The sequence below is a fragment of the Castor canadensis genome, chromosome 2 (assembly GCF_047511655.1).
Source record: "Castor canadensis chromosome 2, mCasCan1.hap1v2, whole genome shotgun sequence".
In the NCBI taxonomy this organism is placed as follows: Eukaryota; Metazoa; Chordata; class Mammalia; order Rodentia; family Castoridae; genus Castor; species Castor canadensis.
The window spans coordinates 126,438,285-126,459,852 of NC_133387.1; the positions used below are offsets into that span (position 1 = coordinate 126,438,285).

Consider the following 21,568-nt stretch of genomic DNA (forward strand, 5'->3'; position numbering starts at 1 on the left):
CAGTAATACACATTGTCCTTGATTCCCTGGCAAATTGCAGAACTATTTAGAATGAAAGTAGCTAGAAGACATTGCTGCAAGAGTAGATGCATGTTACCTGTTTCCCTACAGTGGCGCTGTCTTGGGTGTGCTCAGTCTTATAATAAGTCATTTGACTCAACCTTATATAAGGGTAGTTTTCCCAAGGAATTCATTGCATTCTTACCATTAATATATGTGATTTTCATTTCAAATAAAGGAACAGAAAATAAATTGTATGCTTTCATTCTTTCTTGTCAATAAGCCAGTACTGTGACCTGTACTCTTATTTTGAATTATGAAGATTTGGCAAGGACATCCACTTCTAAGTATGTAAATAAAATGTAAGCCCACAGTAAAAACCTGACTGCTGAAATGCTTGTCAGCACAATACAGTTCAGCCTAATCCTCGTTGCTGTTCTGAAGCCATCATTGATAATCTGTGCTTATTTAGAATTTCTCAGCAACACTAGGCTCAAAGGTTCCTATTCTGTTATTCAGTGGAATCGTTAGCATGAGAATGATTAGCATGAGCTTCAATATATTGATAAGTCCTTCTTGGCTGAAAAATACATGCTGGATTCAATTCTATTCTTCGTGTAGACTTAGCTCACTTTATGGATCAGTTGCTTTCCTGAAAAAATTGCTTATGAAGTTAATTTTATTTAGGTAAATTGATTTTTCTACTGACATGCAGTTTAAATTGGAGCTCTGTTTTTTGGGAGGATAATAGCCTTAAGACATAGCAAAACCACATTGGCGATTATAGCAATCCTCTTGCAGATTTTTCAGATAGTAATGAGATGATAAAAACAAGCTACTAAACTAAAGATGACTAGGGTTAATTCTGTGTTTGAATAAAATGGATCCAAGGCAAAATGGAAAAGAAACCATGATAACTTAGCTGAATAAAACATTCTGAAAAGATCCTCAATCCTCCAGTGTGAAAGTATAAAACTCACTTTGCTGGCTTATTGGCTTATTTTTTTCCCTATATCACATTATACTTTGAAGGGAAGATGAGAAACAAGAGAAATGTTTCAAAATGTGCAAAAGTAAATTTGAGGATACATTTATTGGATCATTTATTTGAACATGAATGAGACTCTTTGCAGAAGAGCAGCTCTGCCCCTTCACCTTTTGGCTTCCATGATATTTAACTCAGCACTGAACCAAAGGTAATAATTCTCACAGCAGGAATGTATGTGGTGTATGTGGTGCAAGGCACTGCTCTAAGTGCACTGTATAGATTAACTCTTTTATCCTTACAGCAACTCCAGAAGGTGGAAAACATTATTCCCTCCTTTCATAGAGGAGACGGGGACACAGAGAGGTTAAGTAAATTGTCGAAGGCCCCTTGGCTAGTGAGAGATTAGGGCTAGGATTTAAACTTGACTCTTACTACAAGGTCCATACTGAACTCAACAGTAGGTACTCATTAGGGCTGATAAATAAAGAGTAGAGTTTATCACTACGAAATCTGGCTGTTCCGTGCACATACTGCTCACATAATACACATCTAATTCATTCAACAAGTATTATTTCACACTCGCTGAAATCAGCCACTGTGTTAGATGCTGAAGAACATGTGGGTGAGGTTCTGCCTCCCCATCAGACTTTTCCCTGGACCCCTGAGACAAGTAACAAGTAAATGAATACATTCTGTAGAGGAAAAATTAGATGAGTATGAAATAAATACTGGAGTCATCTATTTTGAACAAGGAGATCAGAAAAGGCCTAATTTTTTCCCCTGGCTTTAAAAATTGATAAAAGTAAATTTCTTTATATTGAATACCCAAATGAGATTTTTTTTATTACAAATTTTCATCTCATGGAACTGAAACAAAACTGAAGTCAGATAATATTTCCACACTTTGTCTGCAACTTTAGGATACTACAGAAGGGGCAAAAGGTCAGAAGGCCTCACTTCATGGGTTTGCATGTGGCTCGTGACTGACTAGGAGCCTTCTTGGGCTTGTCCTACAGTTGTGGTCTCAATAGTACCCAATAGCATTTAAATTTTATGGTAGAATCTTTCTGTGTGTAGAAGAGAGATAAGGGACAGGAAGAAGGAGGAAAGGAGAAAAAAGAAGGAAGGGAGGGAGAGAAAGAAGGAAGGAGGAAGAGAGGAAGGAAGGGAAGGGAGGAGGGAGGATGGAATTTAGAGATGACAAGATTGGTCTCACTTTCCACCTGATGGCACTATGCTCCATTTACTTAAATTCTAGTTTTATAAGAATAATACAGCTATGGAGTTTGAAAGAGAATTTCCATGTCCCCACTCTATAATGTTTTACTCCTCCAGTTGCACACCCCACCCCAGCACCTCGCCATTTCTAGAGACAGCCTTTCCAAAGTCATTGGAAATTAGGGAGGAAATGACATCTCTGAATATGAGGATAAATGTTTTTGATACTTCTCTATGTGGCCATAATACTGCAGTGGGAAAAGCTCCTGTCATATTACAGGCTCTTGGCAAAGCAAACACACATAAAATAACCTAACATAAACAGAGCACAGCATGACAGAGTTGTGGTTATGTACACAGTACCTCAAAATAACAGAAAAGTGGAGATTAGTGTGGAAATACATGAGTAAACTTGGAAGAGGAGTTGAGATTTTAGGTGGGTCCTGAAGGACTGATAGGTTCATGGTTGGTGCAGGTGAAGGAGATGGACAAGAAGATGCAGTCTGGGGCGTGGAAATGCTCCCAGTGGTACCAGAAGCTGGGATACGTGCATGGGGTTACAGAGGGAAATATGAAAACTATGTTAAGGCCAACCATAAAGGATCTTGCTATCCAACCAAGGACTTTGAAATCTATGTGCAGTAGGAAGTCACTGAAGGTCCAGAAGAGAAATGTCATAATCATAGCATCAGGGGATAGGATTTGAAGCCAACAGTAAAGTTTCTTGTCAGGTCTTTGAACTCAGGGCTTTGTGCTTGCAAAGCAGGTACTGTACCACCTGAGCCACACCTCCAGTCTTAAAACAAAATTTCTTTCATGCTTTGGATGTAGATTCAAGGTATAGGTCAGGGACTGGCCGTGAAATGTTTATGTAGATGAGCATAGTTATAGTCTTAACAGTAGAACACTTACTGACTTTAACAAATTGGCAACCTTCCCACTATACTCAATTTGCACATCTGGGAAAACACATTACCAACAGGTAGAGGCTTAGACTCACCTGCTTGGCTTGGCTCACTATGCAGCATTGAATTATTAGATAATTTTCATTTGCTCTCCCATCCTTTGGTGGTTCAGGCTTACTCAAGTGAATTACTTACCTTTTAACTTATTTAAAGGTTTTTCTGATTACAAAAGATTTAGAACATCCATTGAAAAAAGTGTGGAAAATACAGAAAAATGTAAAGAAAATGAAACTCTTGTTATTAACATTTTTGGTATGTTTTCCTTCCACACATTAAAGTAAGGTAAATATTGTACTTTGTATCTTATCTTGAATGTTTTCTATATATTAATATTCTTTGAAAACATATTTTAAAAACTTTATAATTCTTGCCAGGTACCTATAGCTCATGCCTGTAATTCCAGTTACTTGAGAGGCTGAGATCAGAAGGATCATGGTTTGAGGCCAACCTGAGCAAGTGGTTCATGAGACCCCATCTCCAAAATAATGAGGACAAAATGGACTAGCACTGTAGCTCAAGCAGTAGAGTGCCTGCTTTTTAAGTGCAAAGCCCTGAGTTCAAATCCCAGTTCCACACAAAAAGAAAAAAATTTCACAGTATGGCATAATATAATAGATATTACTTATATGGCATTAAATATAATAATTTATGGCATTTAGTTTCCCAGTTTTTTTTCTATTATGAATCATCCTTTGACAGATATCTTTTATCTTCATAATACATCTTGGATAATAATGATAATTCTTCTAGTAAAGATTCACACAAATGGATTTTTCCTGGGCGAAGTTAAAAGCATTTTTTAAATATTTTAGAACAGGGGTTTGTGGACTTTTTCTGTAGAGCCAAATAGTAAATATTTTTGACATTGGGGTCCATAAGGTCTCAGTTACTGCTGCTGCTTTTACTTCTCTTCTTTCCTCTCCCTGCCTCTTCTCCTCCTCCTTTCCTTCCTTTAAAAATGTAAAAAAATAAACATGCAAGGCCCTGGGTAGGTACAACTCTCAGTACTACCAAATTTTTAAAAATGTGAAAAAAATGTTTCAGACTACATATGGACCCTGTGGTATACTTAGCAACTTCTGTTTTAGATATAATAGCTCTTCAAGGTTGTATACCAATTTACTCTTCCTTGCATTATCTTAATATTGTTAATAAGGACGTTTACTCATTCACTCACTCACATGCTATCCTTTATTCAAAATGTAGAATTTTATATTTTCTACTTTTTTTATTTTTAAACCCCCAATATTTAATACTCTAGACTCAATTCAAAATATTCTACTAAAGACATACATTTTTAAGCACTAAAACTCAAAAAAAAATAATGTAATGTGTAAGAAACTTAAAATGGTCAGGGAGTCTGTTCAGCTTCCTGTTTGGTGAAAGCATGGCTGTGTTCTCTACGGGATATAGTCCTCCTTTGGGCGTGAAGACCTTAAAACCCATTAAGCCCAATGTGGCAAGGATAGAAGGCAAAAATTCTGCCAATTACATGCAATAGTGAGAAGGGTCACACTTACCTCTCTTTGTGTGTTCTGGGGGGGACAGCACCTTGTTTTTTTCTACTTGTTGAAGACATATACCAATTCCTGAGGAAGTTGCAAAGATTTATGCCAACAAGCAAGATTGGAAAGATACAGACATGGTGATTCATACCATATTCCCACCTAAATTCCTTTTTGGTTAATGAGAAAACAATGTGGTTTTTAGAGAATAACTGGATTATTGTAAACTTTACACAGAGATGCCAACTGCAGGTGCTGTTTCTGATATGGCATTCCTCCAAAAGAGATCAACACAGCGCCTTGGACCTGTGCCTTTATTAATTTGAAAAACAGTTCATTTTCATACCAATCAATTCATCTTCATCTGGGAAGAACAGCAGTATACCATCACTTTAAGGCTAAGACAAATTTCTTCTCTATCATGATATAATCTGAAAAGTTTGATCGTTCTGATAGCACAGAAAAGATTACATGGACTGATTTCATTGTTGCTATTACCCTGATTTACAGTATGGTGAACATCAGGTATGGTTTTGGTAAATGCAAGCATGTTGGAGGAATAAACACATTCCTGATGTCAATGACTGTATCTTTCAGAGTTCCTGACAGAAAATACATGGTGCATTATTCAAGAATTCAAACTGAAGTACTTGTGTCTAGACCCAATGGCCCAGTTAAGAAAACAAGCAAGGTTCCCAGGAATTACAAACAGTAGAAAGTCCTTACCCCACTCTTGGCCCAAAGGGGAGAGAAAGAGACCAGAATTATAGAAACCTTAAAAGAATAGAAGGATGGAAGAAGGCCATGCAGTAAGAGTAGAGGAGTAGAAGTGGTTGTGGAAGAAAGTAATCACCTTCAAAATCTTGGTCCAGATGGTGGACACAGCATCTTTCTCCTTTTGCCCTCCAGTTTCCTGGAGAGCTCTTTGTGTTAAAAGTTATCCTCAGCTGTCTTGTAACCATTGGTGGCATATTGTACTTCTGGTCTAGGACTACAAAGTTGATAGGAGTGCCTATGTAAGGACTTTGGATTTCAGTTTTACTGTAGGATGATTCAGGGTGGCTATCTTATTTGTTTTTTGAGTAATCTCCAATAGTATCTTTAGGCTCTTTCTCCTCAGCTGGTCTTGTTTCTTCCAGAATAGTGTTCCACACCTGCCTAACCCTAGAAAATAAACATGTTCTGGGAACTTGGTACAGGGAATAAAAGCTAAAGCATCCACTGTGCCTGTCATTCCCCTAGTCCCAGGTGACAAAAATGCTGTCAACCACAGCAGGCAAGGCAGTCAGAGGTAAGTAAGGATATAAATTTCCCCCCAGTTTGTGCATTAGTTGCATCCAAAATATTTATGATTTATTTGAGATGTGTTGTGTAATTTTCAAATATTTGGAAATAAATTCTATATGTACTTGAAAAGAATATGTAGCTTGTACTTATTCAATGGAATATCTTATAAGTGTTTATTAGATAACATTGATGGTTAAAGGTGGGTAACTCTTCTATATATCTGTTGATTTTCTATCAACCTTTTATATCAATTACTAAGAGAGAAATGTTGAAGTCCCCAAATATAATTTTAAATTTATGTTTCCCCCTTCATCGCTGATAGTTTTGCTTCATGCATTTCTTATGATAGTTACTCAATTATTTTTGTGGATGATTTGATTCTATATATTTTAAAATTTTATTAGCATATAACAGTTGTACAGGAGGATACATTATAATATTTACATATATGCTAACAATATATGATAATTAGATTTACCCCCTCCATCATTCTCTCTCCTTTCTCATCCTCACTTTCTTAGAATAATTTCAATAGGTTTCATTCCTTTATTTTCATATGTGCGTCATTCATTTTGAAGTTCTTTTACTAAGTACAAGTGCTACAAATTTAAGACTGTTTTTTTTTTTTTTGATGAATTGACTCCTTTATAATGGAATTTCATTTCCCTACCCTTTTTCTCCCTATAGTGCTGTCAGTACTTCCCATTATCTTGTAGGTTTTGGATTCTGGTAGGAAGTTTAGAATAATTTTTTTCTTTAGTTTTCTATATAAAATATCCCTTTTTCCTCTAACTGCTTTTATTCTATTCCTTTTATCACCAGTTTTCAGCAGTTTTATTTATTACTATTTTTGTGTTTTGCTGCTTGAAGTTGATTGAGGTGCTTTGATTTGAGGGTATATAATTTTCATCAAATCTAGAAAATCAAAGCCAATGTTTCTTTAAATATTTTCTGTCCTATACCCTGCTGCTAATCATGCATTTGTTAGGATGCTTAATAATGTCCTGTGGGTCACTGAGAAGTCACCTCTCAGCCACACGAAGTCCAGGCAATTGTTTGCTTGCCTCATCTGTTTAATCTCTCAAGCTTTACAGTACTGCACTGCCCGCTAATAAGCATCTAATAATTGTTCTCTCTCTTTTTTTTTTCTTTGAGTTTTTGGTTGTTAATGGAAGGAGGTAATTCTGAGCTCGGGTTCAGAAGCCAGTTTTCCCACTGACTGTTTGACCCTGAGAGCCAAGTTCACTTCCTGTGCCCTGTTTTCCCATCTTTAATATGGGGTTGCTGTGCCTGTCTCACAGGCTTCTGGGGAAGATCCTCAATAATGTGTGATGTATATAAAGTGTGTGTCATATAGCAAAGATCCCATATGTAAAGTATCACTCACCCTTAGGACAGTGGATCCACCGGAGGGTAAAGTGATAAGCCAGGCTAAGGTTGCTAGGGTCAAGTGCAAGGCTCCTCTTCAGCACCAGTGCCTGGGGTAGAAGGAACATGGAAAACTCCAGTGCCTAAAACACTGGAAAAGGTAGGTATTAGGAAAAACGCCGCTCACAAAGAAAGCTCACAAGAAAAACTCATGTCCAAGAGCAGGGTTTAATTGCCGGCACAAACCATCTGGCTGACCCAGGAAAGATGGCACAGGGAAAAAGAGTGAGTTCCAGCCAGGCATGGCCTTTTATAGAAGAGGGAGGGTAAGGGGTTGGCGCATGCGCTGGGGTCCCTGATGGGGGTGGGGCTTGTTCTGGTTAAAGGACACGGCTGTTTACTGGGAATGGCTCCCTATCAGTAGGGAGTTTAGGCATTGGGGTATTCCAAAGAGACCGGGCCTGAGCAGTTCTACTGGAGGGTTGGGAACTTTAGTGCCAAGTCATGGGACAGGGTGAGAATAGTCACACTCTTCTGTAGAAGGGCAAAGGTCATCAGACAACTAGATCAGCAGTGTTGGTGCCCCTGCTGGCACCAGGGCTCTGCAAAGATCATTGGCTCTGCAAGGATGCTCAGAGCCATATTTTGTTCTTACCTCCTAGCTGTTTACCATTCATATCAGTAAATTTGCCCTTTCTTTTCTTTTCTTTTTTTGGTGGTATGGAATTTGAATGCAGAGCCTCGTGCTTAAGCGCTGTACTACTTGATCCACACCCCAGTGCCCTTTTTAACTTCAGTTCGTGTTTTCTTTTAAAATAGAGTCTCATATTTTTGTCTGCCTGCCTTGAACTAAGGTACTCCTACTTCTACCTCCTGAGTAGTTGGGATTACAGGTGTGTACCACTGTACCTAGTTTTTTTTAGCTTGTAATATATAGTCATGTTTTTGTGAGTCTCTTAGGATTATTTCATTTTGGAAAAGAGTTTCTAAAAAATATTCACAGTTAATGTTATAATAAAAAGCTTACTATTTTGTAACTTTTCTTTACCATACCTCTTTAGTTAATCATTACATCACATCCCCTTAAATGCTGAGAGTTACCACTGGTGTGCCTTTCCACATAATAACTGGAACAAGAAGACATAAAAAGAAAATGTTATTCAAATTTACTTGTAATGAATGCTACATGCTATCTCTTCTGTATTCTTGTCAGAACTCTTTTGAATATTGAAGTATACTCCTTATAAAATTTCCTGATAGCATTTGTGCCTGCACCTCCTTTCTTCAGCATTTGCTATCTGGAAATAGAGCCTCTTAATGTCTCAGGAGTCCTACAACTTCCTACATTTGATCCTTTCTGGGTCCATTCTGTACCACCTTTACCTAGATACATGTACCCTGCTTTCTATTCATTCATTCTCAGCACCGTTTTACTTTCTCTTTAAATATGTGCTGCTGTTTTTCAGTTGATAAGAATATTTAGCATCACTGTAGCCACAAATGAGCTTCCTGACTTTATAGTAGTAATATCTGTCCCTCAATTAATATCTTTATTCCTCACAGAAAAAGACCACAGAAGAAGATTAATGCCATCATCCTAGTAATATGTATTTATACACTGCTTTAAAGTGCTATTTCATTCAAAGCTGTGCCTATAAATAGTTTAATTTAGGTCTCGGCTGATGCATTTGACTTTGGGGAAGAAACGTTACGGTGTCTAGGAAGAACCCTTAGGCACTTTTGCTTTCAGACAATCAGCCACTTGGGGATATTGTGTTTGATGGCATGGGTGTTATTTTTAGAACTTGAACAGATCCAAGATTTGTGCACTGCACTGCTTTCATGAATTCTTGTGAGCTTAACTTTTCTCTTCATCTCCTTTGACAAAAAAATACTCCTTCACATGAGTGTGATGTTTATTTTGCCCTCATTATATACAGATTTCTTTACCTAAAACGGACTTATTCTTATCCCCCATGTGATCCATATAGCCCCCACCCCAGAGAAAACAGTCTTAAGTCCAGCTTTCTATCGGGCATATTCCTATTATCTCAATTTTATAGATGAAGAAATAAAGATTCGGAAATTTGGTAACTTTACCAAGGTCAAACAAGTTACCATCCTTGCTGTTTCTTGGTCTGTAGTTGCATTACTCCAATCTCTGCTTTCCTCCTTCACTTGTCTTTGTCTGCATGACTCTTCTCTGTTCAAGGATACCAATCATATTGGTTTAACAGCCCAATCTAGTCCAATATGACTTCATTTCAACTAACCACAGTAGACCTTGGTATCCACAGGTCTGTGGTTCCAAGGAACCAGCTGTTGAGGAAAGCCTGCATGTGCTCAGAATACACAGAGTTCAGAGCTGCGCTGCAAACCCTGGATTCATTTTTCCCACAGCACCGCCCAACTTCCACTAAAGGCTTGTGGTCTTTCAAGAAATCTAAAATTTTAGCTTTAATTACTTCAATTAAGCACATTCATTTTTACCTTGCTTTTGGGGCACCACTTGCTTTGGGGGAAGCAGATTTTCACAAAATTAAGGGTAGGGAAACACTCAGCAAGTCACACAATGATTTAAACACAACTGACGGTAACGTGGGACTGACTGAGAGCTTCTTTCCATCAATTGAACTGGTAATGTGTGTGTGTTTACAAGTTTTGTTTTTGTATTTATTTACTTATTTTGACTGTGCTTAGTCAAAAACCATGTGTAATAGATTCATGAATAAGGTGGGCTTATTGTAATGTTCTTCTTGGAGTATTATAAAAGATCTCCCTAGAACTGAATTTTTATTCTGCCTTTTTGACTAATGGCATGTGTTGGCAACACTGCAATCTTCTTGGGTTTCAGATTCCTCAACTATAAAATGAGTAGGTCAGTGGGAAGACATCAAGAACCTGTACAACTCTAAATTCTGGGTTTTTTTCATTTGAAATTAAGCATGCTTTTAGACATTCAAACAAAATTGTTTGATGCTGTGATACTTTCCTCATAGCTTCTTAAACTGCGATAGCCCTCCCCCCAGTACTTCCTGCTTCCTAATCAGCCAACAGTCTTCCTCCACCCAGCCACACTTCCACCTGCCAGTCCTCACCCATCATTTCTCTCACCAGAATGTCCATAAAGGAGAATTAGAGGCTGGGAGAATTGATAAGATACTTTCTCAGAATATTACCTAGCTAGCTAGTTTTGTTACATAGCATCATTTAACACCACTGGGAACAAAAGTGAAGTGTGGCATTGATGAGCATTAATTTCTAATTTGCAGAAAGTAGTCATGAGACTATACTTTTTCCAGAGCTGTGAATGTAGACATGAATAGTTATATACACAGCACACATCTTCTTTACAAATGCTTAATAGTGTCACTTTCCATAAGCTACACATCTAGATTTTCATTTCCCTTGCTTGTAAGTACATGTTTGAATAACATAACAGAAGACAACCTGTCTACCTTTCCATATCAGTTCTGATATTCACTGTTCACAGAGAATGTCACCTCTTTGGATTTATTTTAAGTCAAGTATGATGGATGGCCTTAGGAACTGTAGCAGAGGAGCTAAAATTCCTAAGAGTTTCAAGCTGAGGCTTTTTCCAACCTCTTTTCGTTTTTGGTGGCATAACTACTTTATCATTGCTGCCAAGTAGGGGCTTGGTGCAACAGGAACATTAGAGGAGAAAGCCTCAAAGGCACTGTGTTTGTTCCTTATGGATCTGCTTATTTTATAAGTATGTTTTCAGATTTCTTTTTGGAAGTATACACACACACACACACACACACTCCAGATGATTAAGGGCAATGTCTGGTAAATAAAGTTAACTTTTTAATGAAATGTATTTTGTGTGTGTATCTTGATATGAGTGAGGAAATGGTCGTGCCTTGAGTTTTCATTTGATTTTTCAAAACCTTATGCATTGAATAATTGTTTTGGATACAAATTAAAAATAGAAATACTGTGGTCTTTTAGCCCTCAAGTGAAAAGTTTTAAAGTTTTTAATGGTTATAGTGCTTCTAATAGGGACAGATGACAGGGAGATGAGGTGACTATTTCAACAAATAGGCCTTCAATCAATGCCTTACTACAAACTTTTGTTCTCATTCACCAGCCTGGGAGTTGACTGAGATTCACAGATCTGGTGTGAGTTCAGCTGAGCTTAGCTCCAGGCTGCAGGGCTGGTTTGGGGACTGCTGCTTATGTAATTCTGTGCTCTCAGAGTCTGCCCATCTCATGATGATGACAGAAGCACAAAGCAGGAGGTTTAAAAAAAAAAAAACCAAAACCATGTGTTCTTAAGGCTTTGGTTCAGAATTGTGCATCTTCACTTTACTGACATTCAACTGGCCAAAGCAAGTCATGTGGCCAGATCCAACATGCACAGATGCACAGAGCTGGGGAAATACAAAACACTGGCTCCAGTGGGAGGAGCTAGAGATAACCAGAAAAGACCTTGAGTTCATAATGATGGCATAGGGAGGGACAGTAGTCCAGGGTCTCACAGGTAGTGACCCATTCCATTTCAAAAGATGGATGGTAGACACTGCCTCTGTTGTCAATGGCATGTTACCTTTTCTTTCTGTCTGCTTCCATTGCTTTGACACTTGCCAGCACCCCCCCACCACAGGCTGGTGTTATAGGTTAGCATCAGGAAGTTTACCTCCTCATTTGGATGACTGGGAAAAGCTCATACTTTCAAAGTGGTCCTAAGGTAAGTTGCCTGCTGCTTGTGTACCTGTGTTGTCGTGTTAACTGCAGTCAGCTGTAGAATTAACCTGTGTGCATATGTGTGATTGATCAAACTGTTGAAATGTCTTTGTGAAACAAAATAACTAATATTTAACTAAAACATATTTATAATATGCACATTAAAAGAAATACAATGTGCACTTTCAGCGTCTCGTAAAATATCCAATGAAAACCTAACACTCCAAAGGTCTGTTTGCATTAAATTAAATAGTTGACTGTTTTGTCATTTTTACCTGTTTTGTCATATTTACCTAATTTCAGATAATTTTTTTTATTGCTTGCTCAGCTGAAGAGAGTAGCATGGGCATTAACTCCTTTAAATAAATATAGACATGTGCATTGTTTTTGACTAAAACACTTGTGATTATTTGTTAAAACTCTTCATTCAAAAAATTACTTTACAAATTTTTTTGTGTGTGTGGTGCTGGGATTTGAATTCAGGGTCTCAGCTAACCAAGGCAGGAACTCCACCACTTGAGCCGCTCCACCAAGCCCTATAAATTTTTTATTATTTTTGGAAAGGTGAATTTGTTTATGTCCTAATTTACTTTGTCAAACTTTTGAAAATAATAGTTTTATGGTGCTTTCTTGTCCTAATGATCCTTATCAAAATTATTATTCATTGTGGCTTTATCTTGCATGTTTTCTTCATAGGGACACTGTCTGGTTAAATATTAAGCATTAAATGTTGGCTCTTTGAAACTGAAACCATGTCCAGAATGATATTAATTTTTATTGCCTCTGCCTGAGCTTTCCATTGTTTTTCCTCTGCATACAGAGTGAGGTGATCATGTGCCTCACCCCATCAATGCAGTGTCAGATGGCCACTGCAGGTGTGAGTGCATTTGCTTGTGTGCTCATACACATGCATGCATCTGTGCATGCATGTTTAATCTAAGGACCCCAAAACCCTTGTTATTATGGGAATTTGCCACTCTGTCTTATTTGAATAATAAACTTAGTCTCACCAGACAATGTGCCTTTGATAATATAGATGTTACCTCAGGTGTTGTATATTATGTTTGTGATGTATATATATTGTTTTATTAATCAACCTGTGTGACCTTTACCCAAAGCCAGCATTTACTCCAAAATAAAAATACAAAGTGGAGGGATCTAAGGTGAAGGATTAGTAATTAGATATTTTTGAGGTGAGATATGTGGGAAGAGTGCCCCCTAGTCTTAAAAAAGGTTATTTCCTCTTTTTTCCTCTTTTCTTACCAAACATGGACAGAAGTCTTCTAGAAGGGAGAATGAGCCATACTGGAAGCAAAGGGTATCCAAGCTTAAAGTTGACCCCACTAACTTCTCAATGTCACCATGAGGACAAAGTGGAGGTGCTTAGCAGGCTGCCTCGTCCCTGAGGTTCTTTTAGGCAGTGGCCTCTTTCTACATCTTCAGAGCAGGAGTCGAGGTGCTCTGCAGCATGACTCCCTAAGTGAAAGTCCAGGTGGAGACAGTGGGCAGAACAGGCATGACTGAAAAGCACTCATTCCAAGGCATTTTGTCCTCATGAGGGAAGACCCAAGTTGTCATCTTTTAGTCATCTTGTGTCTACAGAGGTGAGAGTGGACTCTTGATGTCCCAGACTCTCATTTTTCTTTTTTTTTTCATTTTTCTTTTATTATTCATATGTGCATACAAGGCTTGGTTCATTTCTCCCCCCTGCCCCCGGACCCCTCATTTTTCTCAGTGACTGCAAGAGAGTGTTTTATAGACAGCTTGCCAGTGAGCAACTGCAGAAACACTGTGACCTGTGTCCCTTTTACTTGGAGGAGTGACTGTAAATCAACAAACTGGACAAGCAAACAAAAAAACAAAACTTTAGCTGTTCTCAAGTTTCCTTTCTTTTAAAATGCTACTCAAATACAAAGGAGAAGCATGTCACCCCCATAGCCCCTTTGTGTACTGGCTTATTTCTCAGCTCATGTTGATTGTAAGTCAGCTTTTCAGAATGGTGAAAGTCACTGGCTGACTTCCAACAACTACCAAAGACACTCACTGACGGAGATTATGTGTAATAAACACCCTATCATATACCCAACAGTGATCCCTCTTGCAAAAGTATACTGAGCCTAAATCTTTAACATCTGCCTAATTCCTTAATATTTTTGCCAAGACTGCTTACCAGGAATTATAAGAGGACTGAGAATTTGAGTGCCATATGAGACTTGTCTAGAGGTGATCTAATCTACTATTTTCCAAACTATGTCCCAGTAGGACATCTGTTTAGCAGATGCCCCTTTTAAATGGGTCCTGGGGTCAAATAAGTTTGGAAAACCCTATAACAGAGTTAGGTTTCTTTCCTAGAGGAAATTTCCAGGTCTTCATTATACTAATGTAAATCATGGCTCTCCAAGAGATGAATATGGATTTTCTAACCAAGAAGTCTTTTTATTGCAGAACCCCTAATGCCATCTCAAGGCTGTCAGGCAGACGCCATATAGTGAAGTCACAGAGCATGGCCTCTTGTGTTCAACTGCCTGGTTCAAATCCTAGCTTACCATTTACTGATTTTGTAATCTTGAGCAAATCACTTAGCTTCTTTGTGCTTCCATTCCCCCGTCTAAAATGGCATCACTAATAATACTTCACTACAGATTATTTTAAAAATTGAAGAACAGGGCTAAAACCATCCTGACATAGTTTAGGTAAGAATGAACTAGCCTGATACCCTCATTTCTAGAGATGACAAAAGTGAGTACCAAACAAGATACTCATGCAGTGCCCACTCATTCTGCAAACTGACCAAGTGCCAATATATAGCAAGCATGCTAATTCTGTCCCCAGAAACAAAGAGGAAATAAGGTACAGTTCTCATCTTTGAAGAATAGATGCACTAGAAACTTAGCTCAGGTGACAGCATTTAGGAGTAAAGCCAACAGGACAGAGTGACTTCTGTCCACTCTAAATGAGCATGAACCATGCAGCCTGAGATGGTAAGCAAGAAAGTGCAGCAGAGGACAACTAATAGACTTACCTTTGTAAGTTGGGGGGTGGGGCATTACTTTTTTGTTGGTGTGATCCAGAAAGAGTACTTGGGAAAAGCACTTTTGAAGGACAGCAAACTCTAGGAAAGTGTAACGTAGAAAATGAAGCAAGAGATAATATGAAGAGGCCCTTGTAGGGGTTGCCCAAATATGGCTGGCATATTTTGTTCCAGCTACCATATCCTTGATGACATTCTTTGTGTTTGCTTAGGTAGCTCCTCTGATGGCTTTTCCTGGGACTGCTTTAATGAGCAGGCAACTAAAGACCTTCCCAACAGGGATGGAGGTGCTTGGTTCCTGGGCTACAGAGGAGGACCATTTCTGCAAAATGAGGGAAGAGAGAAGTCAAACAGAAGTGAATTTTACTTGGATCTCAATGTAAGTGGAAGTCTTTGTGATTATGCTGTGGTTTTTTGTGGTTAGCAGACAGTCGCTCATGTAAATTGTATGTATAAAGCACTGAAGCTTCACTTTATGTGTGGATTGTTGTTTAAATAATGGATTGCAGAAAACTAAGACATTATCTTGATGATCTGATGTTTGTGCAGTAGGAAGTGATTGCGCTTATAATTTATCTAAGTGAGTACTCAGCTCACATTAGCTCTGCTGCCTTAATCTCATTGTGGGAAAACCCATTTGCTGCTGGTCACTTACTGTCATTTTACTAAAAAGTTATGAAACATATGTCAGCTGACTGATATGCTCTATGTTCTCCAATGAAATCCAAGTGTCCTGTCTTCCTTGCACAGCTATAAACCTTTCTTTCTTTCCAGCTGCTCAAATAACAGGTGAACAGGGTAGCAGGAAGACTGCTGAATACAGGATGACCCATTTCAGAGCATAGCCTTCTCCTTTCCCATTCATTCATGCATTCGTGGACACAGAAGCATTGACTCCCAGTACAAAGCATTGGGCTGGCTTAGCTACTTCTACTTTAAGATGGTCTGATAGCATTGACCAGAATACACATTTCTTTCTACCCCTTTCACCCCACTGCCCTGTCACAGATGGGGCAAGCATTGGGAATCCAAGAAGAACTTTCTCTTTTTTGCCATTAATTTTAATGTTCTCAATTCAATTTTATGTTCTTCAATTCATTACTTTCTGACCTGGCATTATGTGTGTGATGGGTACAGATTAGGCCTGTGATCATGTAGTGGTGATGTGGATTTCCATGTGGGTGGGTTATGTCTCCCAAGTTCACATGGGTGGTAACCGAGGAACAGGAGAACCTTGCACTTTTCATAGTTGTATATCATTTTAGGAAAGCATTTGACATTCATTACTTTAAAAAAAAGAGTTTTGGAATAAAGTTGAAAGACAACATACCAATAGCCCTTCAGGAGAAAGATTTTATTTTTGTCCCACTACCTGAAAGTCAAGTCGTCTATCTGTGATGTGCTCAAGTTAGGAAGTGAAACAGTGACATCTGTTGGTGAGTTACTTATGTTGAGTAGCAAATAACAGGCAGGCCTAGAGTGCAGCCCTGCTGCGGTGGATTTAGAAAGGCTGCATTCTTTTCCTTCATTGTTTTTTGCTTGTCTGCTTCTTTTGGTTTTGTTTTTTTGTTTGTTTATTTTTTTGTTTTTTGGAAATAGATTAAATTCTGTATTTCTGGTTTTCTTTCTTCTCTGGGAATGAAGTTATTTCTTTACTTAATTTATTACAATTATAAGAAGCATACACAGTCCTTATAGAAAATTTGACATGTGGGTACAATGAAAAAAAATTGGAAGAACCCATAATATCAGCAGTAATGACCACAACTGTGAAACTTTGCTAAGTGTCATGTATAGTTTTTATTAGGTAAAAAATGAGGGATCTTTAAAAAACATATAAGCATGCTAGACTTTATAACTTTTCTTATTTTTAACCAATTATACGCTTATCCATGTTTTTTACAAGATCTTCACAGATGTTTTTAAGTGATTTATTAATGTTAATGATATGCTGAAATTTATTTAACCATTTCTTCATTACTGGATGTCGAAGTTGTTTCCAATCCTTGAGTAGTGTTACTATCTGGAAACAAATGGCATAACCACACATATTTTTCCTATAACTATTCCCCAATAGTTAGGACTATTTCTTTATTACTTTACTTTTTTGTTTTTGGGTGGAACTGGGGTTTGAACTCAGGGCCTCATGCTTGCTAGGCAGGTACTCTACCACTTGAGCCACTCTGCCAGCCTGAGGATTATTTCTTTGTGATGAATTTCTAGAGACCAATTATTTTCTATAATTATTTTTAGGCTTTTGATATATATCATTGTATCACTACATAAAAGGTCTTTTTCCTGAACCAGCCTTGTATGAATATATATAGTAAATATATATTTATATACTATCTAAGTGTATATGTTATGTTTTAGTATATGTATATATTATATATGTATATTTAGATAAAAGTAAATACATTTATATGTTTCTTAGGTTTCCATTGGTTGTAATTTTTTAAAACTGCATTAGTTTCTTTAGATTATTATCTAGATCAATAGTTTTTAATTTAGTCTTTATGTTTCTTTCCGTCTAAGCCCTTCTCCCCTTTTTAGACAGTGTGATTTGACTCATATGTTTAAATATTGTCATTGGATGACAACACAGTTAGTGTGACTCCTGTTAATGACTAACACACCAGCTCATGAGGCCATCAGGATCCAATAACCTCCCACCTCTGCACACTGCTGCATTGGGGAACAAGCCTTCAACATGTGTGCTTTGGAGGACACTAAGGCCAGGGAGGGCTGTTCTGCTGGGCAATAGTTTAGTCAGCTATAGACACTGGATACCCCAAACTTTACTGTTCTGCTTTCAGTTTTAAAAATGATTTGCATTGTCCCCAGCAGAATGTCACTTTCCTAAGCTTTTTTCTCTGGTTATGCTGACTCTCAACACTATGCAGAGATGAGAAATAACACTTTTCATAACTGGTAGAATTTGGATCTATGAATCAGAAAGGACACTGAATGAGGGCTGGAGCATTACTGTGTCTGCTCATTCAGATGGGCATTCATCTTTTAGATAAATTATGAGGAGATCCAGGCACTAAGGAGAGTCAGGGCAACATCTACTTACCAAACTGAATGAGATAAGCAGAACAAACATCCTTTTCTCAACTCTCACAACCTTTCTGACTCCAAATGGGAAGGTTTTCCACACATTCTAAGCAACTTTCCAGTTCTCTGTGATACCGCCTGGGTGTCCACGATTCAATTCTGAGGCTACCTTCTTAGAATTACTGTCAGTCCCATGGGTTATGGGATCCATTCCGTGAGACAGCTCCACTTCAGAAGTCAATGAGAAGTGTATAATGAGTTTGCAGGTTGCCCACCATTTCTGAGTTGGATGTGAATCAGGGAGTTCACAAGTCTCCCTCCTCAGGTTCAGTAATTAGCCAGGACAGCTTGTACAAGCCAGACAAGCAGTTGAATTACTGTTGCTGATTTACTATAAATGGTATTTGTAAAGTGTATGAATGACTAGTGAGATGAAGAGATGTAAAGCGTGAGGTCTTGAAGAGTCCTGAGCACAGGAGCCATGTCTGTGCAGACAGAAGTCCCTTGGTTAGGGATGTATGGAGGCCTTGTTACATAGGCATGATTGATTAAATCACTGGTCACTGGTGACTGACCCAACCTCCACTGCCCTTAACACTCAAACCCTCCCGCTCCCTGCAGAAGTCAGGGGGTAGGGCTGAAACACCCTGTCTTCCAGTCACATGGTTGATTCCCATGACAACCAATTTCCCATCCTTAGAAGTTTTACCTCATTAATATAAACTTGGGTGTGGTTGAAAGGGGCTTGTTATGGATAACAAAAAAGATCCTCCTTTCAGCTATCCTGCTCTAGAGTTGGGGCCAAACCCCAATATTATTAGAACAAGTGCTCCTATCACTCTTGTCACTTACAAGAGTTTGAAGAGCTCTGGTGTAGAGCTAGGGACAAAGACCAGATAGGTATTTTCTTATTATCTCGCAGTATCACACAGCCAATAAGTATCTTGATGTCTAAGCAACCCACAGTACAGGCTGGGCTGTGTGGACTGCTGTGCACAGCAGCTCTGCCATGGTGATTATCCTTCAGTGCTGGGCAAGCAAATCCTAAGGACCTGTGCAAACACCGAACCTCTTAAGGACTGATGCATGTCCTAGCATCTCACACTGGTGTCATGGGGTTGCCAAATATTGTATGAGACATGTTTGTATTAAAAACGTATTTGCTGTTTGTCTGAAATTCAAGTTTGTGTGTCCTGTATTTTAATGACTAAATCTGGCAATCCTGGTATCAGATTGGGGAGAAGATCCAAGAGCACCAAATATGTGAATTGTTCTAGAGCAGCATCCCATATATGATAAAACCTAAGTCATGCAGAGTGTCCATTTAGAACGTGAACATTTAAAGTTAGTTTTAAAGGGGAGTTTCTTACATTTCACTAAAGTAGGTGCTATCATTGGCTATGCACCTCGGTTGGCAGTGCTCTTTGAGCCAGATTTGTCAAAGGCAATGGAATATGGTCAGGGATTACTTAGAGAGCCAAGTACAGTTTTCTGAAGATTCCATCTGAGAGGAATGCTCACCATGGAGGATAGTTTGCCATATGTCTGTAAACATGGGACATGGGAGGGAGAAAAGAAACTAACAAGAATGTAGCCTGAAGTTAAAAACAAAGACATGAAAAACAGGAAACAGTAAGCGATCATTAGGACAGGCTAGTCACAGCGATCTCTGAAGCTTTTAAAAGACAAAGTTGAATTCTTCTTGGTGCTTTCTGTTTTCAAAGGATCATCATAATCTCCTTGCTGTGTGGTTCTCAACACTCCTCGAAATTGGCTTAGTCAGCTGGGGAAGACACAACATCAGGTTCTAAGTAATAGCATTTCATGAATCAAAGGATGCAATTACCAAGTGCACACCCAGCCTTGAATGTCTAAACCAGCAATAAGAACTTCCAAGCGTCAGGCACTTCCTAAATGTCAGGTGATGTCCTCTGAGGTATTATTATGTCTATGGCACAAATATGGAGAGAGATTCGGTAAGAGCAGGGGCAGGATTTGAACCCAGGCATGCGTCTAGACCCAGGTACTCAAATGTTAAGCCCCTGTACTCTTCATTGCTCTGAGTGCTTTTATTGTTAATTTGCTTGTTTTCTTATTAAAACAGAGGATGTTCATTAAATGGATATGGATTAACTCCCATAATTTGTGAGGAGAATTGAGATCCAGGCTCAGAAGTAGTTAGAACTACAGCCAAGATCACTTCAGAGAACTAATCTAGTGAAGACCCTATGCCTGCTCACATGGGATGCTAGATGCCTCACCATGTATTATTATTCTGGGTTTTTAAAATTAATGGTGAGACATTGGTGGGAACCCAAGCAGATTGTAGTCTTTCCACTGCCCTCCACTCCTATATGGCAAACTCCACAGCATCCATTGGATTAAAAATCCATGAAAAGACAGAGGCTCTCTAACATGGTCCCTTCACATCATATGAAAAGGACACATCTTCTCTTGTTTTCCTAGATGCCTGTGAAGGCCACCTTCAAGCTAAAGTCACAGGATTGACTTGCCAAAATCATTAGGATATTCATAACAGAGGGGTTTATGCTGCAAATGAAGTGAATTGAGAAATATCACGTAGCTTGTTTTCTGAGGGAGTGTGTTTATATGCATGTATAGGAACATATCTGAGTATGGGTGTGTGCATGAGAGAAAGTAAGAGAAAGAGAGAGGGGGAGAATCAGAGGGAGATCATGCAACTTTTCGTGGTATGTTAAATGATCAATACGTTACCAAGATGAAAAGAACAATTGGAATTGATGAATTATTGATGGATTAGAAAAATCAGTTTTAAAACTAACCACTTTAAAGTATTTGGAAAAAAAAAAGCAATCTGATTTGATTCCTAATCCACATGAAATTTAATCAGCTGCCTTTCAAATTACTTTGTTTTCTTTTGTTTTTAAACTTAAAAAGAAAGGATATTCATTAAATGGACATAGGTTAGTGCCCATATTCAGAGAGAAGGCTTGAGGCTCAGAATTAGAACGTAAGCCAAAATCACCCAGCAGAAGCCATACCATGAAGATCCTACACTTGCTCACATGGCATGCTATATGCCTCAGCATGCCCTGTTACCCAGAATTGGGGTGGTGGGTGATCAAAACTGGGTAGAAGCCATCTCCCCTGCCAGTCACAAGTTCAGCGCTCATGCCATTTCCCATGCTCCTTTGACATCTACCTGTCACCCTACAAACTACAGGGTCATGACAAATTGGCAACACCCAGACTTCTTTGCAAAAGCAAAAAAGAATAAATTTGGCTTAAACCTCAACCCATGTTAATAGTTAATGGAACTGTGAAATTTGCTTTATTTATTTATTTATTTTTATTGTTTTATTATTCATATGTGCATACAAGGCTTGGGTCATTTCTCCCCTCTGCCCCCACCCCCTCCCTTACCACCCACTCCGCCCCCTCCCTCTCTCCCCCACCCCCT

The 21,568-nt window shown here is 38.5% G+C and overlaps 1 protein-coding gene across 8 annotated transcripts in view; it reads left to right on the plus strand.

Annotated features, from left to right (window-relative positions):
• Positions 1-21,568, plus strand: part of Fmn1 (formin 1) — a 375,832-nt gene that overhangs the window by 102,626 nt on the left and 251,638 nt on the right. For 7 of the 8 annotated variants that reach the window (XR_012445380.1, XR_012445381.1, XM_074065588.1 and 4 more), the window contains one exon: positions 15,282-15,448. The exons of the other annotated variant lie outside the window; for it this stretch is intronic. Coding sequence is in view for 5 of the 7 variants with exons in the window: in XM_074065588.1 (XP_073921689.1) it covers positions 15,282-15,448 (167 nt within the window). In the remaining 2 variants the exon portion in view is untranslated. The remainder of the gene's footprint in view (positions 1-15,281; positions 15,449-21,568) is intronic. 8 annotated transcript variants of the gene reach the window in all.